The following is a 25,620-nucleotide window of genomic DNA, read 5'->3' as shown; positions in this document are numbered from 1 at the left end:
AATTTTTTAAATTTAAATTCAATTTGCTAACATACAGCGTAACGCTCAGTGCTCATCCCATCAAGTGCCCTCCTCATCGCCTATCACCCACTCACCCCAACCCCCCACCCACCTTTCCTTCCACAACCCTTTGTTTCCCAGAGTTAGGAGTCTCTTGTGATTTGTCTCCCTCTCTAATTTTTCCCACTCAGTTCCCCTCCTTTCCCTTATAGTCTCTTTCACTACTCCTATATTTCCTGTATGAGTGAAACCATTTGATGATTGTCCTCCTCCAACTGACTTATTTCACTCAGCATAATACCCTCCAGTTCCATGCACATCGAAGCAAATGGTGGGTATTTGTCTCTTAGATATATATATATATAAATATATATATAAATATATATATAAATAAAATGGAATATTATGGTAGATATATATACATATGTATATATATACACCACATCATATGTAAATAAAATGGAATATTATGGTAGATATATATATACACACACACACACACACACACCATATATAAATAAAATGGAATGTTATATATACACACCACATCATCTTTGCCCCAAGCATTTTTCAAATTGTTACTTCCACACTATCTTGGTGGGCTGGCTGGCTGTCACACTGTCTCTTTAAGGACAGGACTCTCTGCTTCCTAATGCCCTCAGGGCTCTCACAGAGCCTAGCCTACTGGTTTTTAAAATTCCAGGCTTGGAGCCCAGCTGGTTGTAAGAACTCATGAAATTTGGCCCCTTCTGCTTTTATACCAAAATGTTTTGGGGATTTGTGTTTCCCCTGCATGCTCCCCAGTGTGATAGTCTGTTTTTTGTCTTTCTCTGCGCCACTGGCTCCCTTTCTACCATTGAAAGCCACTGTCCATTTTCCTCTCAAACCGCATCTTTGCCCTTCTTACCTTCTTTGATGTGGCCTCCATTATACTTTTAGTTGTGGAGTTTTTTCTGCCGGTCTTTGGATCCTTTTCTGGGTGATTGTGCTGATGATGTTAGTGTTAACTAGGTGTATCTGTGAGACAAGGTAAGGTTAGGGCCCTCCTACTATGCCATCTTTTTAGCCTCCCTTTTCTGCACTTTAAAGTACTTGTATTTTTATTTTTTAAATATTTTAGTTATTTATTCATGACAAGACAGAGCAAGAGAGAGTCAGAGACAGAGGCAGAGGGAGAAGCAGGCTCTATGCAGGGAGCCTGATGCGGTACTCAATCCCGGGACTCCAGGATCATGACCTGAGCCAAAGGCAAGTGCTCAACTACTGAGCCACCCAGGCATCCCACTTTAAGTATTTTTAAAACAGACGATATTTATTTGAGGAAACAGACATTTACTTTTTCCCAAATTGTGAAATCTGTATTCTAATTGTTAAAATATGTAATTTTATATTTCTTTAAGAAATGGATGTTAGTGTAGTTTTAAAAAACTCAAATAGATCTTGTATTTCAGCAACCTGTTATTTATGTAAGTAGGTAACTCTCAGATTTTATTGATCAGCCTACTGAATTGTTCTTTTATCAGAAATGTAGATACCTTCCAACATTTTTTCTTATATTCTTATTTTTAATCTTTGGCTTGTTGAATCATTATGAAATGTCTTTCTTTACCTCTACTAACAATTTTCTTCTTTTCTATTAATGTAGCTATTAATGTGTAGCATGATTTTTTTCCTGTTCTTTAAACCTGTTTTTGTCTTTGAATCTAAATTATGTCTCTTGAAAAAGTGTGCAGTTGGATCTTGTTTCTTTAAAGATCCATTCTGCCAGTCTCTGACTTGTGATTGGGAGTGTTTAGTCCTTTTCTATTTAATGTAATCAATAAGAAGATAGGCCTTATATCTTCCATTTTGCTATCTTTTTAAATATGTGTTCTTTTTTATGTCTTTGTTCTTCTGTTACTGCCATCTTTTGTGTTATACAGGTATTTTTTAGTTTGTCTCTTAATTCAGTTTTATTTTTGTTTTTTAGAAAAACAACTTATTTAGATACAACTCACATATATATAATTAACCCATTTTAAGGTGTACAGTTCAATAATTTTTAGTATATTCAAAGAGTTGTGCAACTAACACCACAGTCAATTTAAAAACATTTTCATCATTTGAAAAAGAAAACTCCATATCCCTTAGCTATTACACTCCAATCACATACCCTTTCTACCTCTAGATAACTACTAATTTACTTTCTTTTTTTAAAAATTTTGCCTATTTTGGACATTTCATATGACTGGAATCTTTGTCATTTCTTTTACTGTATGTGTTTTTTTTCCTAGGGATTCCCTGGGGGTTATAATTAACATCTTAGAACAACATACTTTTGTTTAATAGTAATCCAGTTTCAGTACTATACAGAAACTTTACTACATTATAAATGTTTCCTCACCCCTTATTTGTGCTATTATTATACCAAGTAAATCTGTATATATCATAAGCTCATCAGTGCAGTTTTATAATTACTGCTTTATTCAGTTGTTTTTCAAATCAGATGAAAAAGATGACATTATACTACATTTTATATTTACCTATAGAGTTCTCTTTACTGATGCTCTTGGCTGCTGCTTGTGGATTTAAGTTACTGTCTAGTGTCCTTTTGTTTAGTGTCCTTCCATTAGTATTTCTTTTAGGGCAGGTCTGTGAGTGACATTTTCTCAATGAGTTTTTATCTGGAATGTTTTGATTTCTCTTTCAATTTTTTAATATAACAGCTTTATTGAGATGTAATATGTAAAATATGATTTACTCATTTTAAGAATACAATAGTTCAATGGTTTTTAAGTATATTCACAGAGTTTAATAGTCACTTTCATTTTGGAAGATTGTTTTGCAGGGTATACAATTCTTGGTGATAGGTTTGTTTATTTGTTTGTTTTTTGGTACTTTGAATATATCATGCTTCTGCCCTCTGGCGTCTATGATTTCTGATGAGAACTTAGTTATTAATCTTACTCAGGCTCCCTTGTGCATGATGAACCACTTTTCTCTTGCTGCTTTGAAGATTGTGTCTTTGGCTTTTGATAGCTTGACTATGCTTTGTCAGGTGTAGAACTCTGGAGTTTTTTGAGCTTCTTAGGTGTGCAGGTTAATGTTTTTCATCAAGTTTAGGAAGTTCTGTAAATAGGCAACTAGGTAATGAGAATTAAGCAATAATGATAAGACTGCACTGATGAGCTTATGATATATACATATTTACCTGGTATCAACTTTGGGAACATTTTGGCTATTATTTCTTCAGATATTCCTTCTCCCCCCTTTTCTCTACTCTTCTGTTTTTCCATTATACATATGTTGGTACACTTGATAGTATCTATACATTTGTGTGTGTGTGTGTGTGTGTGTGTGTGTCTTTACATTTCTGAGGCTCTGTTCATTCTTCTTTACCTTTTTTTCCCCTGTTCTCAGATGGAGAATTTCAATTAACTTGTCTTCAGGTTTGCTGATTTTTTTTCTTTTGCCAGCTTAAGTCATCTATTGCATTTCTCTAGTGAATTTCGTATTTTGTTCATTATACTTTTTAAAATACTTTTTGAAGCCAGAGATTATTTTTTTTATAATTTTTTATTGATATTCTTTATTTGGTAATGAGGTGGTGTCATTCTCTCTGTTAATTCTTTAGATACTGGTTTTCTTTTCTTTAGTTCTTTGAAAATGTAACAGCTGATTTAAAGTCTTTGTTTAGTAAGTCAAATGAAGAAGTTTCTGGGTTTCCTTAGGAATCATTTCTGTTGAATACATGAACCATACTTTCTTTGCCCTACATCATGTAAAATTTTGGGGGGGTTGAAACTGGATATTTTATATAATACGGTAACTCAGGAAATCCAAAATTTCCCCTGCTTGAGATTCGCTGTTGTTGCTCTTCAGTGACTTTCCTGAACTAATTCTGTAACATCTTTGTTGTTTATTGTGTATAGCTAGTGAAGTCTTTTTTCATTTAGGTTCTTGGTGAGCTAACAGTTGGCTTCCTTATGCCTTGAACCAGTAAACCTCCCAGCCCTTACCAAGGGGCTCTGGGTATATGTTGGGGTATGCCTTCTGTGCTCTGACAGCTGTTTGCAATTCTGCCTTTGCTTTTATTTCCTGTTTGTGCAGAACCTCAAGGTCAGTTTGAGGTGAGAGATTAGATCTTTTCTGTGTGTGCACACAGCCCTGCACAAATGGGTGGCCTTCTAGATTCCTAGGACTATGTTGGAGCTTTTCAGAGCCCTCCATAAACCTCATTCTCCATTTTTTCTTTTAAGATAAATTTCAGTTTTTTTATTAGAGCCAACTACTTCAGATTGTTAATAATTGTTAAATAGTTGCTGCTGATTAGCATTAGTCCCAGGGGTAGGGCTGTTTACACCAAGTGAGCTCAGAATCAAGTTAAATAAAGACAAGCCCTATGAACTTGTAAGGAAGCTTTTAACCAAGTCAGTAGTGATAATCATGTAGGGTGGACTTTTGGGCAGTTCCAAACCCTTTCTCCCCCTCCATGGCTTTTAGGCAGCTTTTCAGAACTGTTGTGGGGCTGTTATTTTTCAAGGCTATTGTGTAGAGCAAGGGAGAGGGGAATGAGAATAGGATAGTGAAAAGTCCCCCACAGAGTTTTCTGTTCTCACTGAGGTAAACTGTATCTTAGATAAATTTCATACTGCTACAGACTTTTGGCTAATTTGTAGAGTTCTGAAAAAGTTTGTTTTGAGAGATTTTTTTCCAGTGCTTTTTTTGCTTTTACAGAGGAGATTTTCAGAGGTCATTACTCCATCATCCCAGAGTGCTTTCTATTGAGTGTTAGTCTTTATGGTTCTTTTTTTTTTTTTTTAAGATTTTATTTATTTGAGAGAGAGAAAGAGAGGGAGAATGTGCATATGAGTGGGGCAGAAGGAGGAGAGAGAAAAAGAAAGGGAGAAGCAGGCTCCCCGCTGAGCTGGGAATCCAAGTAGGGCTCAATCCCAGGACCCTGGGATCATGACCTGAGCTGAAAGCAGATACTTAACTGACTGAGCCATCCAGGCACCCATATGTGTGTGTGTGTGTGTGTGTGTGTGTGTGTGTGTCTTTTTTAGGTAAAATTTACATACATTGAAATGTTCAGATCTTCAGTGTACCATTAAATGAATCACATAAATGCATACACTTGTATGTATAATCCAAGTCCCTATCAGGTTATAGAACATCACTACCACTCCAGAAAAATCCCTCTGTGCCACTTGTCAGTCTGTCCTTACCCCATCTCCTTACTTCTGACACTACTCTTGTGAATTTTCTTTAACTGTATTTGTTTTGTCTTTCTAGAACTTCATGTAAATATGACCATTTCAGTACGTGGTCTTTTGTGCAAGGCTTCTTTTCTCAGTATATTTTTTATATTCATCTGTGTAGTTGCATGAATCATTATTTTGTTTGCCTTTATTGCTGCATAGTATTCCATTGCACAATATACCATTTGGTTTATCCATTCTCTTGTTGATTGATGAATATCTCTATTTCCATCAATTTTAGTTGTTAGTATAAAGCTGATACAACATTTCTGTATAAATCTTTTTCTAGACATGTTTTCTTTTTCATTGCTGTAGCAGAGTGGTATTTTTAAAACATAAGTCACCATGTCATTCCCCCTGCTTATGATCTTCCAACAACTTCTACTTAAAATTAAATCTGATTTTGTAACTAACTTGTTTTACTAAGTCCTCTGTGGTCTGATTGCTATTTATGAGGTTATGTTTGACCTCATCTCACATAGTTTTTTCTCAGCTACTACACTCCAATCACAATGACTTTTACGTAAATTGCTTTATCTGGAATGCTTTTCCCTATTTTATGGATAGATGATTCCTTCTTGACATTTGGACTTCAGCTAAATAATACCTTCTCTTAACATATAATCTAAAGCATCCATGACCACCTTTTAATTCTGTTTGGTATTTCTATCTGATATATGGTTAGTTTATTTTTTACTAATGTAATGTCTGTTTCTTCAGTCTTATCACAACTGCATCTGTGGCCACTAGCGTATCATCTGGCATATGGAAAGTATTCAGTAAATACTGAAAGGGGGTTTGGATAGATGGATGAATCTATACAGATTTTAAGAAACAGCATAAATGAGAATTGTACATCTTCAAAAAGAATTTCTGTTGACTCAGATTTCTACATTAAGACATGGGTATTGATTTTTCTAGATTTAGGAACTAAGTTTAACTTAAGACTATAATTTCCTCAGAAGTTAGTGTGGATTCAAATAGGTAGAATCAATACAGATATTCTCAGAGTCCAGAATCTTCATTCCAAGGACGGTGGAGTAACTATACAAAGGGTGATCTTATTCATTGGAAATTCTCAGTAATTATGCATTGAATGAATGAAGGAATGCAAATCTTTTCAGTGTGCGTTACATATATGACCATAGACGGTGTTGGAAGAATGAGAGTTGTGCTTATTCTCAGTATTGTTTGTGTACTTTGTGTACTTTGTGTTGGGAACCAAGCTAATCTCAGGTGACCTGATCTGATGCTGGTCCTTGATGGCTTGTATTCTAATTGGAAAGAGCAAAAATTACAAAACAATGAATATTAGTGGAAGAAACCATATGGTCAGTGCTAGACAATAATATGGATGGTCATGGAAGAATGTACTCATTATGACCAGGAGCATTCAGATGAACGTTATTGTGCTTATTTAAGCAAATGGTTGGAGGGAAAAGCATATACACAATTTGAGAAATGTTGTAAATGGTATAGGAGGAAGCCAGCCAACCAATCAGGCAGGTTGGTACAGTCTCATAGGGATGGTAATACTTGGTAAGGGTTCTGTAGTGTCTGGGTCTCAGTTTTACAGTCCAGAAACTCATTTTTTTTTGTAATCATACAGAGTAAAGAATTAATGTTCTCAAAGAATTAATTCTGCTCACCAAATCTAAAGAGACTAAAATGCAAATAAAAAAGACAGTTTATTCATTTATAACGACTCCCAACGAGTGGGAATATTGGTGTCTGGTATTCAAGTCACTCTCTTCCAGTATCATAGTATCTCAGAAGTTGAATTAGTAACTGTAATGTTGTCTGGTAGCATAGACTCGAAGGGATCCATCTATTCTTGTTTTGAATGGGGATTTGCTTTAGGGGAAAACTGTGTTATCAATATGGAGAAGAATTTGGGGGAAAAAAAACCAACCTGCTAGGGATAATAGCAAGCCACCTATTGTTATATCCACAGTGAATCCTATGTGAATCATTTGAATAAAAATCTAAATTACAACTCTTTAAATTTATATTCCAATTTTTTCAAATCTCTGACATACTTTCTTTGTATTCACTGACCTGAGTCTAGTTTTGAAAGAAAAGAAGAATTAAGGAAATATTCGGTCTTTAGTTTCAGTTTCAGATGCTGCTGGTTTATCTTTAAGCCTTTCATTATGGCATCAGGCCAAAAGAAACAGTCTGCCCTGACTGATTTGTTATAGGCCAAGAAAAAAAAATGCTTTCCGAGAAACCAGTATGCTTAAAGGAAATTTCCTGAAAAGTGAGCAGGAGTTCAGTGATTTCTGTAAACTGGGAATTCCCTCAGCTGATGGACAGTACACTTTGGAGGGTATAGGAGAGGAGGACCTAGCTTTCCCTTTTTATAGTTGTTGTTTAAGTAGGCTCCATGCCCAATGTAGAGCCCAACACAGGGCTTGAATCCTGAGGTTAAGACCTGAGTTGGGCACTTAACCCACAGTGCCACCCAGGCACCCCTCTCTTTCAACAGTTTTGGTTGAACTCCCCAAAAATTCCCTTAACTGACATTGTTTGTTAGTGCTGGTTACACACTTTTAATTTTTTTGATATGTTTCATCATTCACTGAGAGTCCTAGCAAAGTGCAAAGTGGGTAATAGACACTTAAAATCATCATGATTGGGAGAGCTGAGAATAGCTTCTGTTTGGATGCATTTTAGACCATAAGGTGTTTTGCTTTCCTCACCTGTTGGGATGATGAGATGGACTGGGCATCTAGAGATAACAATATACAGTTGTGTCTCTCACTTGCTCCATGATCTTGATGGTAGGACTATCTGTGCTTCAGTTTTCTTGTATTCAGGTGCTCACTGTAACACCTTAACCACCTTTCAAGTTGTTCTAAATATGACAAGGGATTAAAAGGGTATTTTAACAAATCTAAATGAATTTTCTTATCAGCCAACATTTCACAAATATAGCCAGCTCTCTGGCCAAATTTCAGCTTTTCCCCTACATGCAAAAGTTATTTGTGTCATCAGATATTTCTGTTAGTCTACAACTATATGTGTGACTCTCCAGGTACAACTGTGAGGATCGGAATCATGCAGCGTTTACTCTTAGGAAAGGGCTTATTTAGGTAACTTGACTTACCTATGATAAAGTACACTGGGAGTTTACAAAATAAGACAAAGATGCCCATTTTTCACTTCTTTTTCATTGTACTGTAAGTTCTAGTCTGGAAAATAAACAGAGAAATCCATAAGAATTGGATGAGAAGAAATAAAACTTATAGTTTATCTGATGTATAGGAAACCCAAAAGAATTTACTGTGTTGAAATACCAGAACTTATCGAAGTGGATAGCTAGAAGATCAGTGTATCATGTTTTCTACATCAGTAGCAAATAACTTAAAATGTCAATTTAAAAGAAGAAATTTACAGTAGCAATAATAAATATTTAAAAACCTGAAATACTCAGAAATAAAACTGACAAAGACAAGCAGGACTTGTTTGCAGAAATTGTAGATGAATTTTTCTAAAATAGTGTCAAGTAAAATAGTGTTGAGATAAATACAGAATGATTATTCTTTTTATGAAGTTCAGTACAATAAAGTTTAAGTTTAATATTTTGTTTAGGTTTGTTTATGTAAATTTTTAAAACAAGAGAATAGTAGTTGCACAACAATATGAATGTACTTAGTGCCATTGAACTGTACACTTAAAAATGATTAAAATAGCAAAATGTCATTTTTTCTTTTACCATAATTTAAAAAAAGGAATAATAAAATTCAGGATATTAAGTATCTTGGAGTTAGAGGAGGCAAGGGAACATGATGAGGAAGAAACATGGTTATAGCTGTATTTTTAGTGATGCTTAATATTCTCAATTTGGGTAATGAATTCATGAGTCTTCATTATATTCCGAACATATGTATTTATATATATGTGTGCATGGATCAGAGGTGACAATGTATCATTGATAAAGTGGTGAATAATCCAAATGTATATATACCTGAGATTCATTAAAAAATTAATTTACCATAAAGTTCTCACTTCAGGGAAATAATTGTATATCCCTTGTTTCTCCTCTGAAGAGGAGCCAGAGAAATGTGACATAATTATGCCACTACTTTTCTGAGTCATTTTATATCTTAAGTATTGGGGAGTTTCCAAGAGTCTCTGTTAAATTATAGCAATATTTTGGCTTAGTAGATTGATGTGTTTAAACCAGCATCCTGTCCTGAGAGGGTCATCGAGTTATTAATCCAGACATCAAAGAACTGAAGAGGGAGAGATAGAAAGATTATGGTTAGTAAATTAAACTGAATAAATGGGATGGTAGGAGATAAAATCAGAGGATAGGTGAAGAAGACAAGGAGGTGAGGATTGGTTTCCATTTTGTGCCCCCCTGCTTTCTCTCTCAATCTCTCTTTATTTTCTTAAACTTTTTCTTTATTTTTCTTTTTAACTTCTTTCATTTTCTCTTTCCTCTCTGTGGTTTTTTCTTCATGGTTCTGGAAGAGCCAGAAGAATGTGGTTTAAGATGTATTGATGAATCCCAATACAGGGGTCTCTAAGTTATGCATGGTTCCTAATATAAGGAATCTGAATGATTTTCTTATTAACTATCTGAATAAACTGCTTAGTATTAAAATTTATTTTATTAAAAATATATCAAAATTAATACCATATATTTTGTGCTAAGCCGTGCTTTTTTAAAATTTTATCACATTTTAATCATAAATTTATGACATTTAATGATCACTTTATAAGATTTACAAGTATCCCTTGGATTTTGGAAGTTTGTTATGCCACTTTGATTTTTTTTTAATATTTTATTTATTTACTTGAATGTATGTACAAGTGGGGGGAGGAGTAGAGGGACAAACAGACTTCCTAATGAGCAGGGAGCTCAACAACAGGAGGGGCATGCTCTGAAATCATGTCCTGAGCCAAGGTCATACGCTTAACCAACTAAGGCACCAAAGATGCCCCATGACACTTTACTTTTACAAAAAATATATGTTAGTATCTGTTTTTGACAACTGAAAAATACAAAGAGGATTTTAGCTTTTATGGAAAAAGATGGAAAGGGAAAATAGTGTTCAGCATTTGTTTTGCAGGGCCATTATTGAGACAGTGCACACCCCAAACAGCAAGCATGGCCCCCCAAGCTCCTTCCCCTGGAACTATACTGAGCATCTCAGCATTAAGCTGCCATAGCTTTGAACTGTGTCTGTGAGCATCTGTGTTTCATCTCTACTTATTTTGTGTATCTGTTAGCAAAATGTGTCCTAAGGTATCAGAAAAGTCTAAGAGAAGTTATTTCTTGGGTCTGGGAGCACTCAAAAATTTTTGCATGTAAATTAATGGTAATTATTTCTTTGCTTTATGACATTTTGGCTTATGAAAGGTTTCATAGGAAGGCTCTACATTCAGATAGCAGAGAAAACCTGTACCGTTTTATAATAAGCCAAAATAGGATTCTGTAGCAGAATTGTCATTTAGGCAGTCTAATTCCAGGAATCTAACTCCTCTTAACCAGTCTACTCTACTGCCTCTGCATGTTGCTTTTGTTATCAGCCTCTAGTGACAAAATCTATGACATTAGCCAACAGATCAGGACACCTGGTCATCTAAAATTAGTAGCATCAGTTGTCCTTCAGGAAGAAACAGGTTTTCTTGATGAATCTGTCTGACCCAGGATCAAGAGGAGTATCAGACCAGGGACCTGGAAGAAAACTGAGGGTACACTCAGCTGGAATTCTGACAAGGATTTAATGAAGGAGTGTGCAAGATTAAAAGAACCAACATGGGATGCTGAGGTCAGCTATGGGAAGTTTATATTATCTCAGAGGCAAGGTAAGGAAAGGATGTTACTAGAACCTAGTGATAAGCCCATTGCATGTTAACAGAAATAAACATATTTTTCCGAAAAATAACTATTTTCCAAAAAAAATTTTGTGAAAAGAGTAATATTGCTTTACATTTTTGCGAAGCTCTTTAAAGTTTACAATGCCTGGCTTGATAGAAGATAGCTAGATTTCATATCTATTTATGCATTTAATTTGTTGCAGTATTATGTGCCAGCTATCCCCTGGGAAACTCATGAGTGAATGAGAATGAAGAAGACAAATAATGCCTTCATCTTAATAGATTTGACTTTTGAGGTGCCTGCGTGTCTCAGTCGAGTGTCTGACCCTTGATTTTGGCTCAGGTCATGATCTCAGAATTGTGAGATCAAGCCCCATTTTGGGCTCCACACTCAGCAAAGAGTCTGATTCTCTCCCTCTCCTACTGCCCCTTCCCCCACTCATGCACATGTAGTCTTTTCTCTCTAAAATAAATAAATAAATCTTTGACTTTATAGACTTCTGAAAGTGTCTCAAGGATCCCTGGGGGAAGGGCCTGGGTGGCTCAGTTGGTTAAGCCTCTGCCTTCAGTTCAGGTCGTGATCCCTTTATCTTGGGATAAAGCTCACATCAGGCTCTCTGCTCAGTGGGGGGGTTGGCTTCTCCTCTTCCCTCTCCCTCTGCCCCTTCTGTTTGTGTTCTCTCTCTCTCTCTCTCTCAAATAAATAAATAAATCTTACCCGAAAAAAAGATGCTTAGGGGATGAAGGTGGTAGTGTCACATTGAGAACTACTGTCATATATTTTTATAATAAATATATTTATTATGCATTGTATATAAATATATATTTTAATGCAAAATAGAAAACAATGGTAATGACAAATTAATGAAAATACAAATGATTCGCAAGATTATTACTACTATAAGTTAGAAAAACATGAGTACTTGTAGTGTCTATGAATTTTCTAAGAGCATTTATTCAGTACAACATATGCCAACTATACAAATGTGAAGATTACTTACCATACAACTAGAAGACCACTTTATGCAGAATCTGGTGAAAACCTTTGATTTCTGGTGCTCCAGGCACCAACAAGAGTTTTATTTTACTAGCAAGGATTGAGCATCTGCCAAGGTACTAGATACATAGGTGCTATAAGAGTTCAAAGAAGTATGACATGATCTTAGTCCTGAAAAAAGCATGTATTGTAGAATAATTGACAACCAGCCATGGATACTCAGAGATCATCAAAGAGATCCATGATTGCTGAAAGGAGTCTTAGAATCTCCTAGGAAAAGAAGGCATTGTAAGCAGGTGAGAATGATGTATTATAGTAGAGATAGTAAGGAGAGAGATGTATTCTAAAATGTGTATGTGTTAGATGGCTTAGGAAAGGATTATGGCAGGTAACTTTTTTTCTTGTGAATCCAGAGATTCATTTTTGTTTCTTAAGAAAATGATTCTCTCTTTTTTTTTTTTTTTTTTAAGAAAATGATTCTTTGCACGGACCAGTTCACCTCTTTTTATCAAAATGTCCTTTATCAATGTGACCCTTAATTTTGAGATCTTTACATTCATGATATTTTTAGATATTTTCAGATATTTTCTTCTTTTTAAAAACTGTATACAAAAAAATTGTATACAAAAACAGCAAAAAACCAATGTCTTGAGTACTGTAATACTGAAAATTAATTTCCTTGATAATATTCCCAAGTTTTCCTATAATACAGAAAATAATTCATGCCTAAACTTAGTCAAATTTTCTGAGAAGTCTATTTTTTATATTTAAATTCAATTAATTAACATAGTATATTATTAGTTCAGTGATTAGGTAGAGTTCAGTGATTCATCAGTCTTATAGTATAGCCAGCGCTCATCACATCACGTACCCTCCTTAGTGTCTATCACCCAGTTACCCTATACCCAACTCTCCTCCCCTCCAGCAACCCTCAGTTGTTTCCTATGATTAAGAGTCTCTTATGATTTGTATCCCTCTCTAATTAGATCTTGTTTTATTCCCCTCCCCCCTTTCTCTTTGCTCCTATGGCAGGTTACTCTTGAACAGAGTCTTGAAAGGTGAGTAGGTGTTGGACAGGTAGGTGAAGGAGAAGGGCATTTCAGAAAATAGCGTGGAAGTGACAAATAATTGAATATGATGGGAGTAGATAGTTTAAGGAGTTAACAGCAGCATTTATAAAGATAGGCTAAGCAGTGTGTACTCTATTCAGAATGCAGTGAGAAGGTGTTGAAAGATTTTAAAAGGAAAATATCAGATTTGCATTTTGGAAGATGTCAGAGAAAATAAGAGCTAAACAACTTAAGTAAAAGCAGTAAAAACATATTTGTTCCAGAACTATTGCAATAGGGACTCAAAAGAGACTCAGAATAGAATGGGGCTCAATTCCAAATACAGTATAGAAAAGTAAGGATTTATAGCTAATGAGTGTATTTGTGTGTGTGGGGGGGGTGGCAGGGGGGATTAGTGTAGTGTATTTTATAGTGTTTATAAAATTAAGGGAGTAGGGTAATTTTTGCTAAACTGATCTATGAAGGATTCTTGCTGAAGGCAGGCCAAAGTGATCAGATACCACTGGGGGATGGTAGGAGATGAGGAAATTGACCAAATATCAAGAGCAATCAGGTGTCAAGGGTGGAGAATTCTTGTTAAACTTCTTAGAATCCTTAGTGAAACTGGATCCTGCAAAGATGATGAACACAGGAGTTCAGAGGTCAAGACCTTGTTGCGAAGAGGGTTCTGAGGAGCAAGCTAAAGCTTGGTCAATGAGAGTCTTTGTCAAAGGTAACTGTTGGAAACTTGGAGGGAGGCTAGGGAGGCTCTTAGAGTAGGAATAAGAGCTAATTAGGGCTTGAACTGATGCTTGAACCACAGAGATAGAAGAGAAACAGATGAATTGAAGACATTTAGTGTAGTATGGATTGTACTTGCAGGTAATGTCATTTGGACAGTTGCTAAATATAAATGACAAGAGGTTCCTTCCTAATCCTTGCTTTGCTTCCTACTGTCTTTTTTTAGCAGGCTTAATGGAATATATGTGTGTGAATGTGTGGTGTGTATAGATAAATTTTTTGTGCTGACATATGAATTAAAGGCAATTTAGGTGATTTCATCTTCAGAATCTTGTGACAATCTGGGGTGTGATAACGAGCAGATAGGCCATAAGCTTATGGTTTTTGATGAAGAGAGGCCAGGGTCATGGTATAGGTAGAGTTGGGGGCAGCATTGGACTTCTTTTAGAATTGCTTTAGAAAACAGAATCATACTTTGAAATATAGTGCTATGTTTCTGAGCTCATGCATTTGGGAGGACACTTAGAATTATGGCAGACTTAGTCATTTGGAGGAAGAGGAGGTAACATTTGAGAGCATTATAAAAGTGATCATATTTTAGTAAGGGTGCATTACTTTCCTCTCTCATAAACCAGAGATTTAAATAAAATTAATATCCTATGAATTTTTTGTTCCATTTTAAAAAAAGATTTTGTTTATTCATGAAAGAGACAGAGAGGCAGAGACATAGGCAGAGGGAGAAGCAGGCTCCCCGTAAGGAGCCTAATGTAGGCCTCAATCCCAGACCCAAGGATCACACCCTGAACCAAAGGCAGACACTCAACCTCTGAGCCACCTGTGTTGTCACTTTTGTTCCATTTTTAATCAAAGACTTAGAACAGGTTTAGATTTAATTGTAATTGATTCATTATTGTCTTTTTTGAGAGGAGAAATCTGAAGTATGTAATTCAATGTGTAGTTTAATAGTGCATGCTATTCCATATTTTATTTTTTAAGATTTATTTATTCTTAGAGAGTGAATGAGTGGGGGAAGGAGCAGAGAGAGAATCTTCACTCTGTTGAGCACACAGCCAATGTGGGGCTTAATCCCACGACCCTGAGATCATGACCTGAGCTGAAATCAAGAGCCAGATGCTTAACCCACTGAGTCCCAATATTCCATATTTCAGATCATCATTTCATTTTCTTCAAGCTCTTATTGACAATTTATCTTTTCTTTGTAAAACATTTAAAGAGTTATGTATGTATTTGATAGAACATGCACACAAAACAGGTGGAGTGACAGTGAGAGGGAGAAGCAGGCGCCCTCCTAAGCAAGGAGCCCGGTGTGGGACTTGATCCCAGGACCCTGGGGTCATGACCTGAGTGGAAAGCAGATGCTTCACCAACTGAGACACTCAGGTGCCCCATTCTTTGTAAACAGTTTAAACGAGAATGCTAAATTATGATTTATGAGAAATTATGTAAAGTCTCTTAATTTACCTCAGGGCATTTCTAATATAATAGTTTATTGAGTAGTACCAAGCAGCTTCATCTGCATTTATGGTGCTGGGATTTCCAGGAAGTGTAGTTATCCTCTTTGATACTTACCTGCATTGAAACTATAGTTGCCAGTTTCAAATAAAATTTGCAGACAAGGCAAGAAGCAACTAAGTAACATTACCTTTCTCCCTCCTACCAGATAATTCAAACAGTTGTGGGTGTGAGAGTGTACTGTTTGTAACCCACAGGATGCATTCACTGTATTGTAAAGATTTATATTTGTTGGTTCTAGGAATCTTTAAGAAACATTACTAAAGAAGTATACTAATTCTAAGTGGGTATATTTAGTACATACTCAATAGCCAAACATAATTAAATATGTTTTCTAGCATTATTATCCACAATTATTCCATATGTTTATAAGCTTCTTTTGGTTAATTAGAGGAAACAGTTCTGACTTTCTAAATCACTAAATATTTGGCATCTCACTAAAACCCACCCTGTGGTTTTCTTTGCTAAACTGTGTCTTCCCCTCATCATCTCCCTACTTGTGTTAGTGGCAGTATTATTCTTTTAAACCTCAGAATCTCAACTCTTTTCTTGATTCTCTCTCTCTCTTTTTTTTTTTTTTAAGATTTTATTTGTTTATTCATGAGAGACAGAGAGAGGCAGAGACATAGGTAGAGGGAGAAGCAGGCTCCCTGCGGGAAGCCCGATGTGAGATTTGATCACCAGACCTGGGTTCACCCCCTGAGCTGAAGGCAGATGCTCCACTGCTGAGCCACCCAGGCGTCCCTCCTGATTCTCTTCTCTGCTTTCTTTTCAGATTCAGATCCTTAGCATTTTCCTGGATTCCTTTCCTCAGCTTCAATCTTCACATGAGTTTGTCACTAAGTCTTGTTGCTTTTTCTTCTGCAATGTAATCTCATAGTATTTGTTTTCACCATTACTACTTCAGTTTAGCCCTTTTATATTGTGATAAAACACATATAAAAGTTAGCATTTTAATTTAAAACTATACAGTGCAATGGCTTTAAGTATAGTCACAGTGTTGTATAATCATCACTATTATATAGTTCTAAAACTTTTTTATTACCCTAAACAGAAACCCTGTACCCATTAAGCAGTCATTCCTCATTATCTTCTCTTCTCAGCTCCTGACAACCACTAATCTTATTTCTGTTTCTATGGATTTCCTTATTCTGGATAATTCATATAAATAGAATCATACAATATGTTACCTTTTGTGTTATGTTTCTTTTACTTAGCATCTTCTCCCCTTGCCCCAAAAGAATTAATCAATTTATTTAGTTTAGACAGCACAAGTTGGGGGAGGGAGAGGGAAAAGCAGTCTCCATGCTGAGCATGGGGAGCCCAAGCCAAAATTAAGAGTCAGACGCTTAACCTACTGAGCCACCCAGGCGCCCCTTAGCATCTTATTTTCATAGTTCACCTATATTGTAGCCTATGTCAGTATTTTGTTTCTTTTTATGGCTAAATAATATTCTATTATGTATTACACCACATTTTCTTTATCCATTTATCTTTTTTTTAAGATTTTATTTATTCATGAAAGACAGAGTGAGAAAGAGAGAGAGAGAGAGGCAGAGACACAGGCAGAGGGAGAAGCAGGCTCCATGCAGGGAGCCCGATGTGGGACTTGATCCCAGGTCTCCAGGATCACGCCCTGGACTGAAGGTGGCGCTAAACCGCTGAGCCACCCAGGCTGCCCAATCCATTTATCTTTTGATAGATATTTGAGTGTTTCTACATTTCAGCTATTGTGGATAGTGCTGTATGAACATTTGTGTTCAGGTTTTTGTTTGAATAACCCTTTTCAGTTCTTTTAGTTACATACTTTTAACTGGGATTGCTGGGTCATATGGTAATACTGTTTAACTTACTGCCCTTACTTTTTTCTTTTTTTTTTAAGATTTTATTTATTATTCATGAAAGACTGAGAGACAGAGAGAGAGAGAGCCAGAGACAAAGGCAGAGGGAGAAGCAGGCTCCATGCACCGGGAGCCCGATGTGGGATTCGATCCCGGGTCTCCAGGATCGCGCCCTGGGCCAAAGGCAGGCACTAAACCGCTGCGCCACCCAGAGATCCCTGCCCTTACTTTTTGAACCAGTGTTTGCTGAAGTGTGGGATAATACCAAGGAGCTCACTTATAATAACATTTAATATTAGTTAAGAAATTAATCTTTTTTTTTAAAGATTTTATTTATTTATTCGTAGAGAGAGAGAGAGAGAGACAGGCAGAGGGAGAAGCAGGCTCCATGCAGAGAGCCTGACGTGGGACTCGATCCAGGGTCTCCAGGAACACACCCTGGGCTGCAGGCGGCGCTAAACCACTGCGCCACCAGGGCTGCCTGATTAATTAATTAATTAATTTTTAACTTCAGTCCCTCTGATTAAGTCATTGAAAGTCTCAGTTAGATATTAGTATGGTGTTCAAACACTTCATCAACTATTTGACAAACACAGAGAAGGCCTGAGGCTTTGAATTTTTTTGGCACATGGTAACATCTAGCTGGAATTTAGTATTTGTTCATTGTGTTTCCTTTTATTGTTACATTTTATTTCTATATCAAGTGACACTGATTTCACACATAGTAGTAAAAATTTGCCTTTTTATGTAAATGTAAGCAAAATAAAGGTGATACACAGAATTTGTAAAATATAATGAAGATTGATCAGAAAATACAGTAAAAAAATTATAAAGATGGTATGAGAATGACTGGAAGTTTGGGAAATACAGACCTGAGCTATGGCAACATATTTCTTTTCCCAGTCTTTCCTATTTCCAATCAACCTTCTATGCCATTCCCAGAATAATTTAAAACAACTTGGATAAGTTCATTTTCCTATTCATGAATGTTTTGTGAATTTCCACTTTATAAAGAGTAAAACTCAAGGCTGTGTACCTGGACTTTTGGAGTCCTTTATATCTTCACTCCAAATCAGTCTAATTGTTATTTTCAAGACTCACCTGCTTTCTTTTTTTTTTTTTTTTTTTTTTACCACTGTACATTCCTTCATGCTGTTTCTCTGCTGTAAATTCCGTTCTCCTTAGTTTCTGTTGCCATTCAGTCATTCTCTTCTCAAGTATTTATTGAGAGGCTCATGTGCCAGGCACTTTACTATGGGTTAGGACTAAAATGGCTTTTTAATTGAGCTTATACTTATGGGAGGAAGAGCAGATATTAAACAGCAGAATAATTCTTTACAGTTGCATTAAATACAGTTGCAATAAATAGTGTGGTAGAAAAGCAGACAGTGTTACAAAAACAAGTAGGATATCTAGTCTAACTGAGATTGAAGAGGTAGTTTCAAAGATGAACTCTTGGTGAAAATGCAATTGAAGCTGAGATTTAAGTGACTAATAGGATTTAGTTTAGTGATGAAATGGGCAGAGGAGTAGTATATGCAAAGGTACTGAGGTGGGAAGAATCTTGGCTCAAGTGTGTTCATTCTTTAATATGCTTATTTTGCCATGAAATTTAAGTATATGTTATCTGCTTATATAGTGGACTGGTCTATACAAATTTCCTAAAAATACCAAATTATCATGTAGTCCTAGCTCAATGAATTTTTAAAGATACTCTTAAAAAAGGAACTGGCTACAAAGTAAAATATTAGATCCAGGTCTTAAAACTATCCTGGGAATTTATATAGACGTCTCATTTCAATATGAAAATTTGTTTGTGGTAGATAAAATATATATGTGTGCTGTATATCTGTATTATTTATTACATGTCTTTATACTATATATTATATCATAGTATAAATATGTGATATAAATTAGATAGATTTATACACAAATACCCTGGATAACAAGTGGCGTCTCATTATTGCTTACAGGCACCAGTCAGAAAGAAGGCCTGTTTGGTACCAGGTACCTTGATCTGCTGTTTACTTTTCTGTCCATTCTCTGATCTGCGTTACAGTTGGCACTGATACCAGTGGGAAAGATGCACAGATAATAAGTTAAAATCCCCTTTCTCTTAAAGATTTTGTTTATATGAGAGAGAGAGCAAACATGAGCAGGAGGTAGAGGTAGAGGGAGAAGCAGACTCCCCACTGAGCAGGGAGCCCAGTGTGGGGCTTGATCCCAGGACCTGGAGATCAAGATCTGAGCTGAAGGCAGACGCCCAACCATCTGAGCCATGAAGGTGCCCCTTTTGTTTGTTTTTAAATAAACAGAAATACCTGATTATTTTATGGCAATTCTGTAACAAATATTTTCGTGTTTCAAATGTAGAGGTGTCTATATAAAGTGCTATGTCAGCTAAAATTTTTGGTTACAGGTAGAGAAACCAACACTGGTTAGCTTTAATAGAAAAAGAATTTGTTAGTTGAACAATCTGTAGGAAGACTGAAGAATCAGGCTTGGAAAATGGACAAAAATCCAAGGGAGCTAACCCTTGGGTTAGCAGGGAGGACTAACCATAGTCATGCTACAGGAATATGTGTTAGGAAGCCACAGTTCTAAGATTTATATACTATTCCTACTGCCACTTTATTTTTTTTATTTTTTATTTTTTTAATTTTTATTTATTTATGATAGTCACACAGAGAGAGAGAGAGAGAGAGAGACAGAGACATAGGCAGAGGGAGAAGCAGGCTCCATGCACTGGGAGCCCGATGTGGGATTCAATCCCGGGTCTCCAGGATCGCGCCCTGGGCTAAAGGCAGGCGCGCTAAACTGCTGCGCCACCCAGGGATCCCCCCCTACTGCCACTTTAAAATAAATACTTTTTTTTTTTTTTTTTTTACTGATAGCATCTTTGTGGTGCTAGCTGGAGTTCAAAGTCTAGGGTAGGAGTGGTCTGGCCGACACCTTGCTCTGGCTACCTGGGAAGATCTCCTCCCTTTGTTTTTCTCTTTTGGCCTCCAATCCAGACTCCCATAAAAAGAGATTTGCCCTAAGTAAGAAGGGACCACTGTCTTTCACTATTACTCATTAAAATATATTTCTTAACAATTCTATGTGATGACAGGTAGCTGTATATTTCTTGAAATATGAATTAAAATTATTAAAGGCATCTCAATTTTTGGAAAATATATGATGGTTTCTGTTTTAAGAAGGGTTGTGGTATTTTACTACAAGAAAATGATTTTGATTCTTTTCAAATTAAAATCGTCTAGGTATCCCAAAATTTTATGGTGTAGGCAAGACTGAAAAGTCAATTTTTCTGAGAAAAAGAATCCTGGAGTACAGATCTTTTACCTCTTTGGTTAGGTTTATTCCTAGAGATCTTATTGCTAATGGGATTGATTCCTTGATTTCTCTTTCTGCTGCTTCATTATTGATGTCTAGAAATGCAACAGATTTCTCTATGTTGATTTTGCTCCCTGTGACTTCACCTAATTTGTGTATCAATTTTAGCAGTTTTTTGGTGGAGTCTTTCAGGTTTTCTATATAGAATATCATGTCATCTGCAAATAGTGAAAGTTTGACTTCCTCCTTACAGATTTGGATGCACTTTATTTCTTTTTGTTCTCTAATTGCTGTGGCTAGCATTTCCAGTACAATGTTAAATAACAGTGGTGAGAGTGTATATCCTGCCTTGTTCCTGACTACAGAGGAAAAGCTCTTAGTTTTTCCCCATTGATAATATTAGCTGTAGGTATTTTTGTATATGGCCTTCATTATGTTAAGGTATATTCCCTCTAATCCTACTTTGTTTAGGGTTTTTATCATGAATGGATGTTGTACTTTGTCAATTGCCAAATTATGGAAAGAGCCCAAGTATCCATTGATTGAAGAAGGGATAAAGATGATGTGGTGTGTGTGTGTGTGTGTGTGTGTATACACACATAAATATGTACAGGGAAATATGCGGATGGAGCTAGAGAGTATTATGCTAAGCAAAGTAAGTCGATCAGAGAAAGACAGATGCCTTTAGTCCTTTGTGAAATTTAAGAAACAAAACAAATGAACATAGGAAAAAGAGAGGCAAACCAAGAAGCAGACTCTTAACTTACAGAGAACACACTGATGGTTACCAGACGGTGTGTAAGCAGGAAGATGAGTTAAATAGGTAATGAGGATTAAGGAGGGCACTTGTGATGAGCACCGGGATGTTGTATGTAAGTGTTAAATCACTAAATTCTACACCTGAAACTAAGATTACATTGTATATTAATTATAACTAGAATTTAAATTAAATAAAAGAAAAAGATGGACTCCTGGGTATCTCAGTGGTTGAGCATCTGAGCCTTTAGCTCAGGGTGTGATCCTGGGGTCCTGGGATCAAGACTTGCATCGGGCTCCCCGCAGAGAGCCTGCTTCTCCCTCTGCCTATGTCTCTGTTTCTCTCTGTGTGTCTCTTAGAAATAAACAAATAAAATCTTTAAAAGAAAGAAAAATAAAAAGAACCCCAGAAAGTAAAGGTGATTGCCAGACAAATGTATATGTTCATTTTTCAATGTTTTCTTGGTGGGCAAAAGTATTTTATATTTAAATTAAAAATGTCTCCAAAATATTGCTATAATTTGTAAGTATAAATAAAACCAAAATGCAAAGTAAACACACATATCCTTATTGTGCATCTCTGTGAAAGGAATGCCTGGGTTGCTCAGTCAGTTAAGCATCTGACTCTTGGTCTCAGTTCAGGTCTTGATCTCAGGGTTGTGAGTTCAGGCCATATATGGGGCTTCCAGTGTGGAGCTCACTTAAAACAAAATCACCACAACAAAATCTCAATGAAAAAAAAAAGCTGCTGAAAAAAATCAAATTAAGACCAGAACTATGGGGACGCCTGGGTGGCTCAGCGGTTGAGCCAAAGGGATCCCGGGATCTGGGATCGAGTCCCACATCGGGCTCCTTGGAGGAAGCCTGCTTCTCCCTCTGCCTGTGTCTCTGCCTCCCCCCCCCCCACCCCCCATGTCTTTCATGAATAAATAAAATCTTAAAAATAAAAGACCAGAACTATGAATTTATTTAGGAAATATTGTACTCTTACCAGTTTTCTTAGCTTATAATTTTTTCATAGTACATTTTGTGAATTATAGCCTTTTTATAAAACAAGTATGTATAAGAACTATTTCCTTTTATATATGTACATATATAGAAGGAATATATATATGTGTGTGTGTGTGTGTGTGTGTGCTTTGATTCAAAATGTAGATTTGCATTTAAAAATTATTTGGGGAATGTCTCTTACACACATGGATGCATTTGATATAAGGTCTTGACTCCAGAAATAATGTCTCTATTGTAAGTGAAGATTGTAATATGGCAGATTGATCAAGTACAAAAACATAACTTCTAGATACAGAAATGTTTTCATAATCACAAAAGAATAGTTCTAACCATCAGATTTCTGAGGTTTACTGATGTAGAAATGCGTGAATATACATTGCAACAGGCAGGAGAAAATCCGTTTCCAATTGTGGAATTCTTAATCACTTCAGTTGTCACACAGTAAACTTGTTCTAGGTTTTCAAATTCTCTTTCCTAGGACTTCATACATTTTGAGATTTTAAAAAATTCATTCTTTCAATTTTCTGAAATGAGAAAATGAGAGTTTTATAAACATGCTGTTCTTGTTTTCCAGTGATTGAGTTAACATGTAAAAACATAAGGCAGAAAAAGGAAAGCTAGTTAAACCAGAGACCTCTTATCAAAATACCTCATACAAAATCCTAGCAGAATCTTTTCTGCAAGTCTGTTTTCTCAAAAGATATGTCTTGGATAAAATCTTCAGGAAATGGAAGTAATCTGGCACCCTACCTTGATTATAATGCTTGCTTCAATTTGGGATTGAAGACATCTTTCTCCTTTCTGTGCTCTCAGGGTGATACTGTTAAGGGAAGATCTAAAACAATCTTTAATTTTGGATGGGAAAACATAGGCAAAACAGATTGAAGACATCTTTCTCCTTTCTGTGCTCTCAGGGTGATACTGTTAAGGGAAGATCTAAAACAATCTTTAATTTTGGATGGGAAAACATAGGCAAAACAGAAACACACACAAAACAAAGTTTCCACTACTGTCCTCTTTAGCAAGTTCATTACTTACATCACTTCTATTTTGTCACAGTTGTTACTTGGGTAAATTATGGTAGCTTTCTCAACATCTGCCACTTACACTGCTTTTACTCCAGGGCCTATGCAAAGACAGCATCCTCCTTTGAACATGGGGAAATCTAGAATGGATCACAGCATCAGTTACTAATACATCCGATTGCCGCAGATGATTATAGCTTATCCTGGTGAAGATTACGAGCAGGGTTTTCATTAACGATGAAGAGCGCAGTTTGTCAAATAGCACTTGACATTGCTGTTACAGGGAAAGGAATATAAGAAAGATACTGATTTTCTCTTTAAATTTGTAAACAGATCTTTAAAGAATAAAGGGAAGCATGAAAGTTTATTGGAGATAAAGATTATTCGCCTCTTGTTTTTGTACTCAAGAATTTTTCTAGGGGATCCCTGGGTGACTCAGTGGTTTAGCACCAGCCTTCAGCCCAGGGGTATGGTCCTGGAGCCCTGGGATGGAGTCCTGCATCCGGCTCGCTGCATGGAGCCTGCTTCTCCCTCTGCCTGTGTCTCTGCCTCTCTCTTTCTTTCTCTCTCTCTGTCTCTCATGAATAAATAAATAAATCTTAAAAAAAAAAAAAAGAATTTTTCTAGCTAGCTAACATCTTACATAAAATCTTCTTAACATATATTTAAAATTATTGGTAAAGGTTCTTGCCAGATATTGTAGCCAAATCAAACTCCATGAAGTTTATCATTTCTAGTTTCAGTAATTATCTCTAATGCCTTAAACAGTTCAAGCATTTTCTGTCAAAGCAGTAGTAACTTATATATGAGGTTAAATAAAAATTTACTAAATCTTTTAGAAAAGATGAAGACATTTGAAATATTAGAAAATAAATTTATAGGATAAGAAGTAAAAAGTGCTGTATACCTTGAACAGTTGTAGCACAGAATACCCCAGCCAAGGCTGTAACCATGCCCTTCACACTCTTGTTTGTCTTTCACTGCTGTTGTTGCTGCTTCCTGTCAATACTCTTTTTGGTGGGAGTAGAAATGCTGAATGTGAGAGGAAGTGGTACTTACACCTAAAATCCTCTTAGGGCAATAGGAATTCCCCTCCTTTAGGCATGCTCTTTTGCTTCCAAGAGTTTCTGTTTTGTTCTCTACATGTCTCTGTCCTTTCCTGTTTTTTTTACAATGTTGTAAGTAATGGGAATGTGAAAGCACTTTGTAAAGAGTGAAGAGATATATAAAACATAGACTAGGGCACTCCCAAATGGGAATCAGCCTTCTCAAAGTACCATTTCCTAGAAATGTATTTCATTATGGGATTGACCATGGGCAATAAATTGATTGCCATTCAGTCTTTCATTTAGGAAGATTGTCTTCTATTCTGTTTACCCTCCATTCTTCAGATCACTACACAAAAGGACATTCTTAAATGTTTTTATCACCTTTTGTTTTTAAGACCAAACTCTCATATGTAAGGCCTACACTAATTGAATTCAAGTGACTTTCATTTAACCTAGTTTATATTTATGCTGACTATAATTGCACATCTAAACAAGTCTCTCTACTTCTGAATTTATATCTACTTCTTTTTGCATGTTTAACAGTTTTTACTTTATATATATTTTAGCACTTTTAGAGTATAAAATTGTATTACTTGTGGATTTTTTTAAATGATCCTCTTTTCTCGTGATGTTTTTACATTTTGCGTTCTATTTTGATGTAACCTTTGTTTTCCTTTAATCTTTACCTTTTCCACTTAAGCTTTCTAGAGCTATTTGTTTTAAATGGGTTATATGCAGATACCTTAAAATGTCATATGTAAAGGACTTTTAATGGGTAAATTTATTTACTGAATAATTGGTAATCTGTAAAGCTTTTATTTATTTATTTTTTTTTTTAAATTTTTTTATTTATTTATGATAGTCACAGAGAGAGAAAGAGAGAGAGGCAGAGACACAGGCAGAGGAAGAAGCAGGCTCCATGCACCGGGAGCCCGATGTGGGATTCGATCCCGGGTCTCCAGGATCGCGCCCTTGGCCAAAGGCAGGCGCCAAACCGCTGTGCCACCCAGGGATCCCTGTAAAGCTTTTAAAAATGCTTTCTTGCTATTTTGTTTTCTTTGTTTAATTTATTTTTTTAAATTCCAGCATAGTTAACATACAATGTTCTATTAGTTTCAGGTGTACAATATAGTGATTGAAAAATCATTTCCAGGGGCCTCTGGGTGGCTTAGTCAATTGAGCATCTGCCTTTCTTTCAGATTGTGATCCCGGG

General features: G+C 36.0%; 2 protein-coding genes across 8 annotated transcripts in view; one reads left to right on the top strand and one right to left on the bottom strand.

Annotated features, from left to right (window-relative positions):
* ART3 (ADP-ribosyltransferase 3 (inactive)) overlaps window positions 1-25,620 on the top strand; it is a 180,777-nt gene that overhangs the window by 46,717 nt on the left and 108,440 nt on the right. The window lies entirely within an intron of this gene.
* The window catches only part of CXCL11 (C-X-C motif chemokine ligand 11), a 36,135-nt gene that overhangs the window by 7,682 nt on the left and 2,833 nt on the right, over window positions 1-25,620 (bottom strand). The window contains 3 exon segments of the mRNA XM_038582464.1: window positions 23,084-23,153; window positions 23,372-23,498; window positions 24,266-24,323. Coding sequence (XP_038438392.1) covers window positions 23,084-23,153; window positions 23,372-23,498; window positions 24,266-24,323 — 255 coding nt within the window.

Source organism: Canis lupus, chromosome 32 (assembly GCF_011100685.1).
Source record: "Canis lupus familiaris isolate Mischka breed German Shepherd chromosome 32, alternate assembly UU_Cfam_GSD_1.0, whole genome shotgun sequence".
NCBI lineage: Eukaryota > Metazoa > Chordata > Mammalia > Carnivora > Canidae > Canis > Canis lupus.
This window is presented reverse-complemented; position numbering and strand designations above follow the sequence as displayed.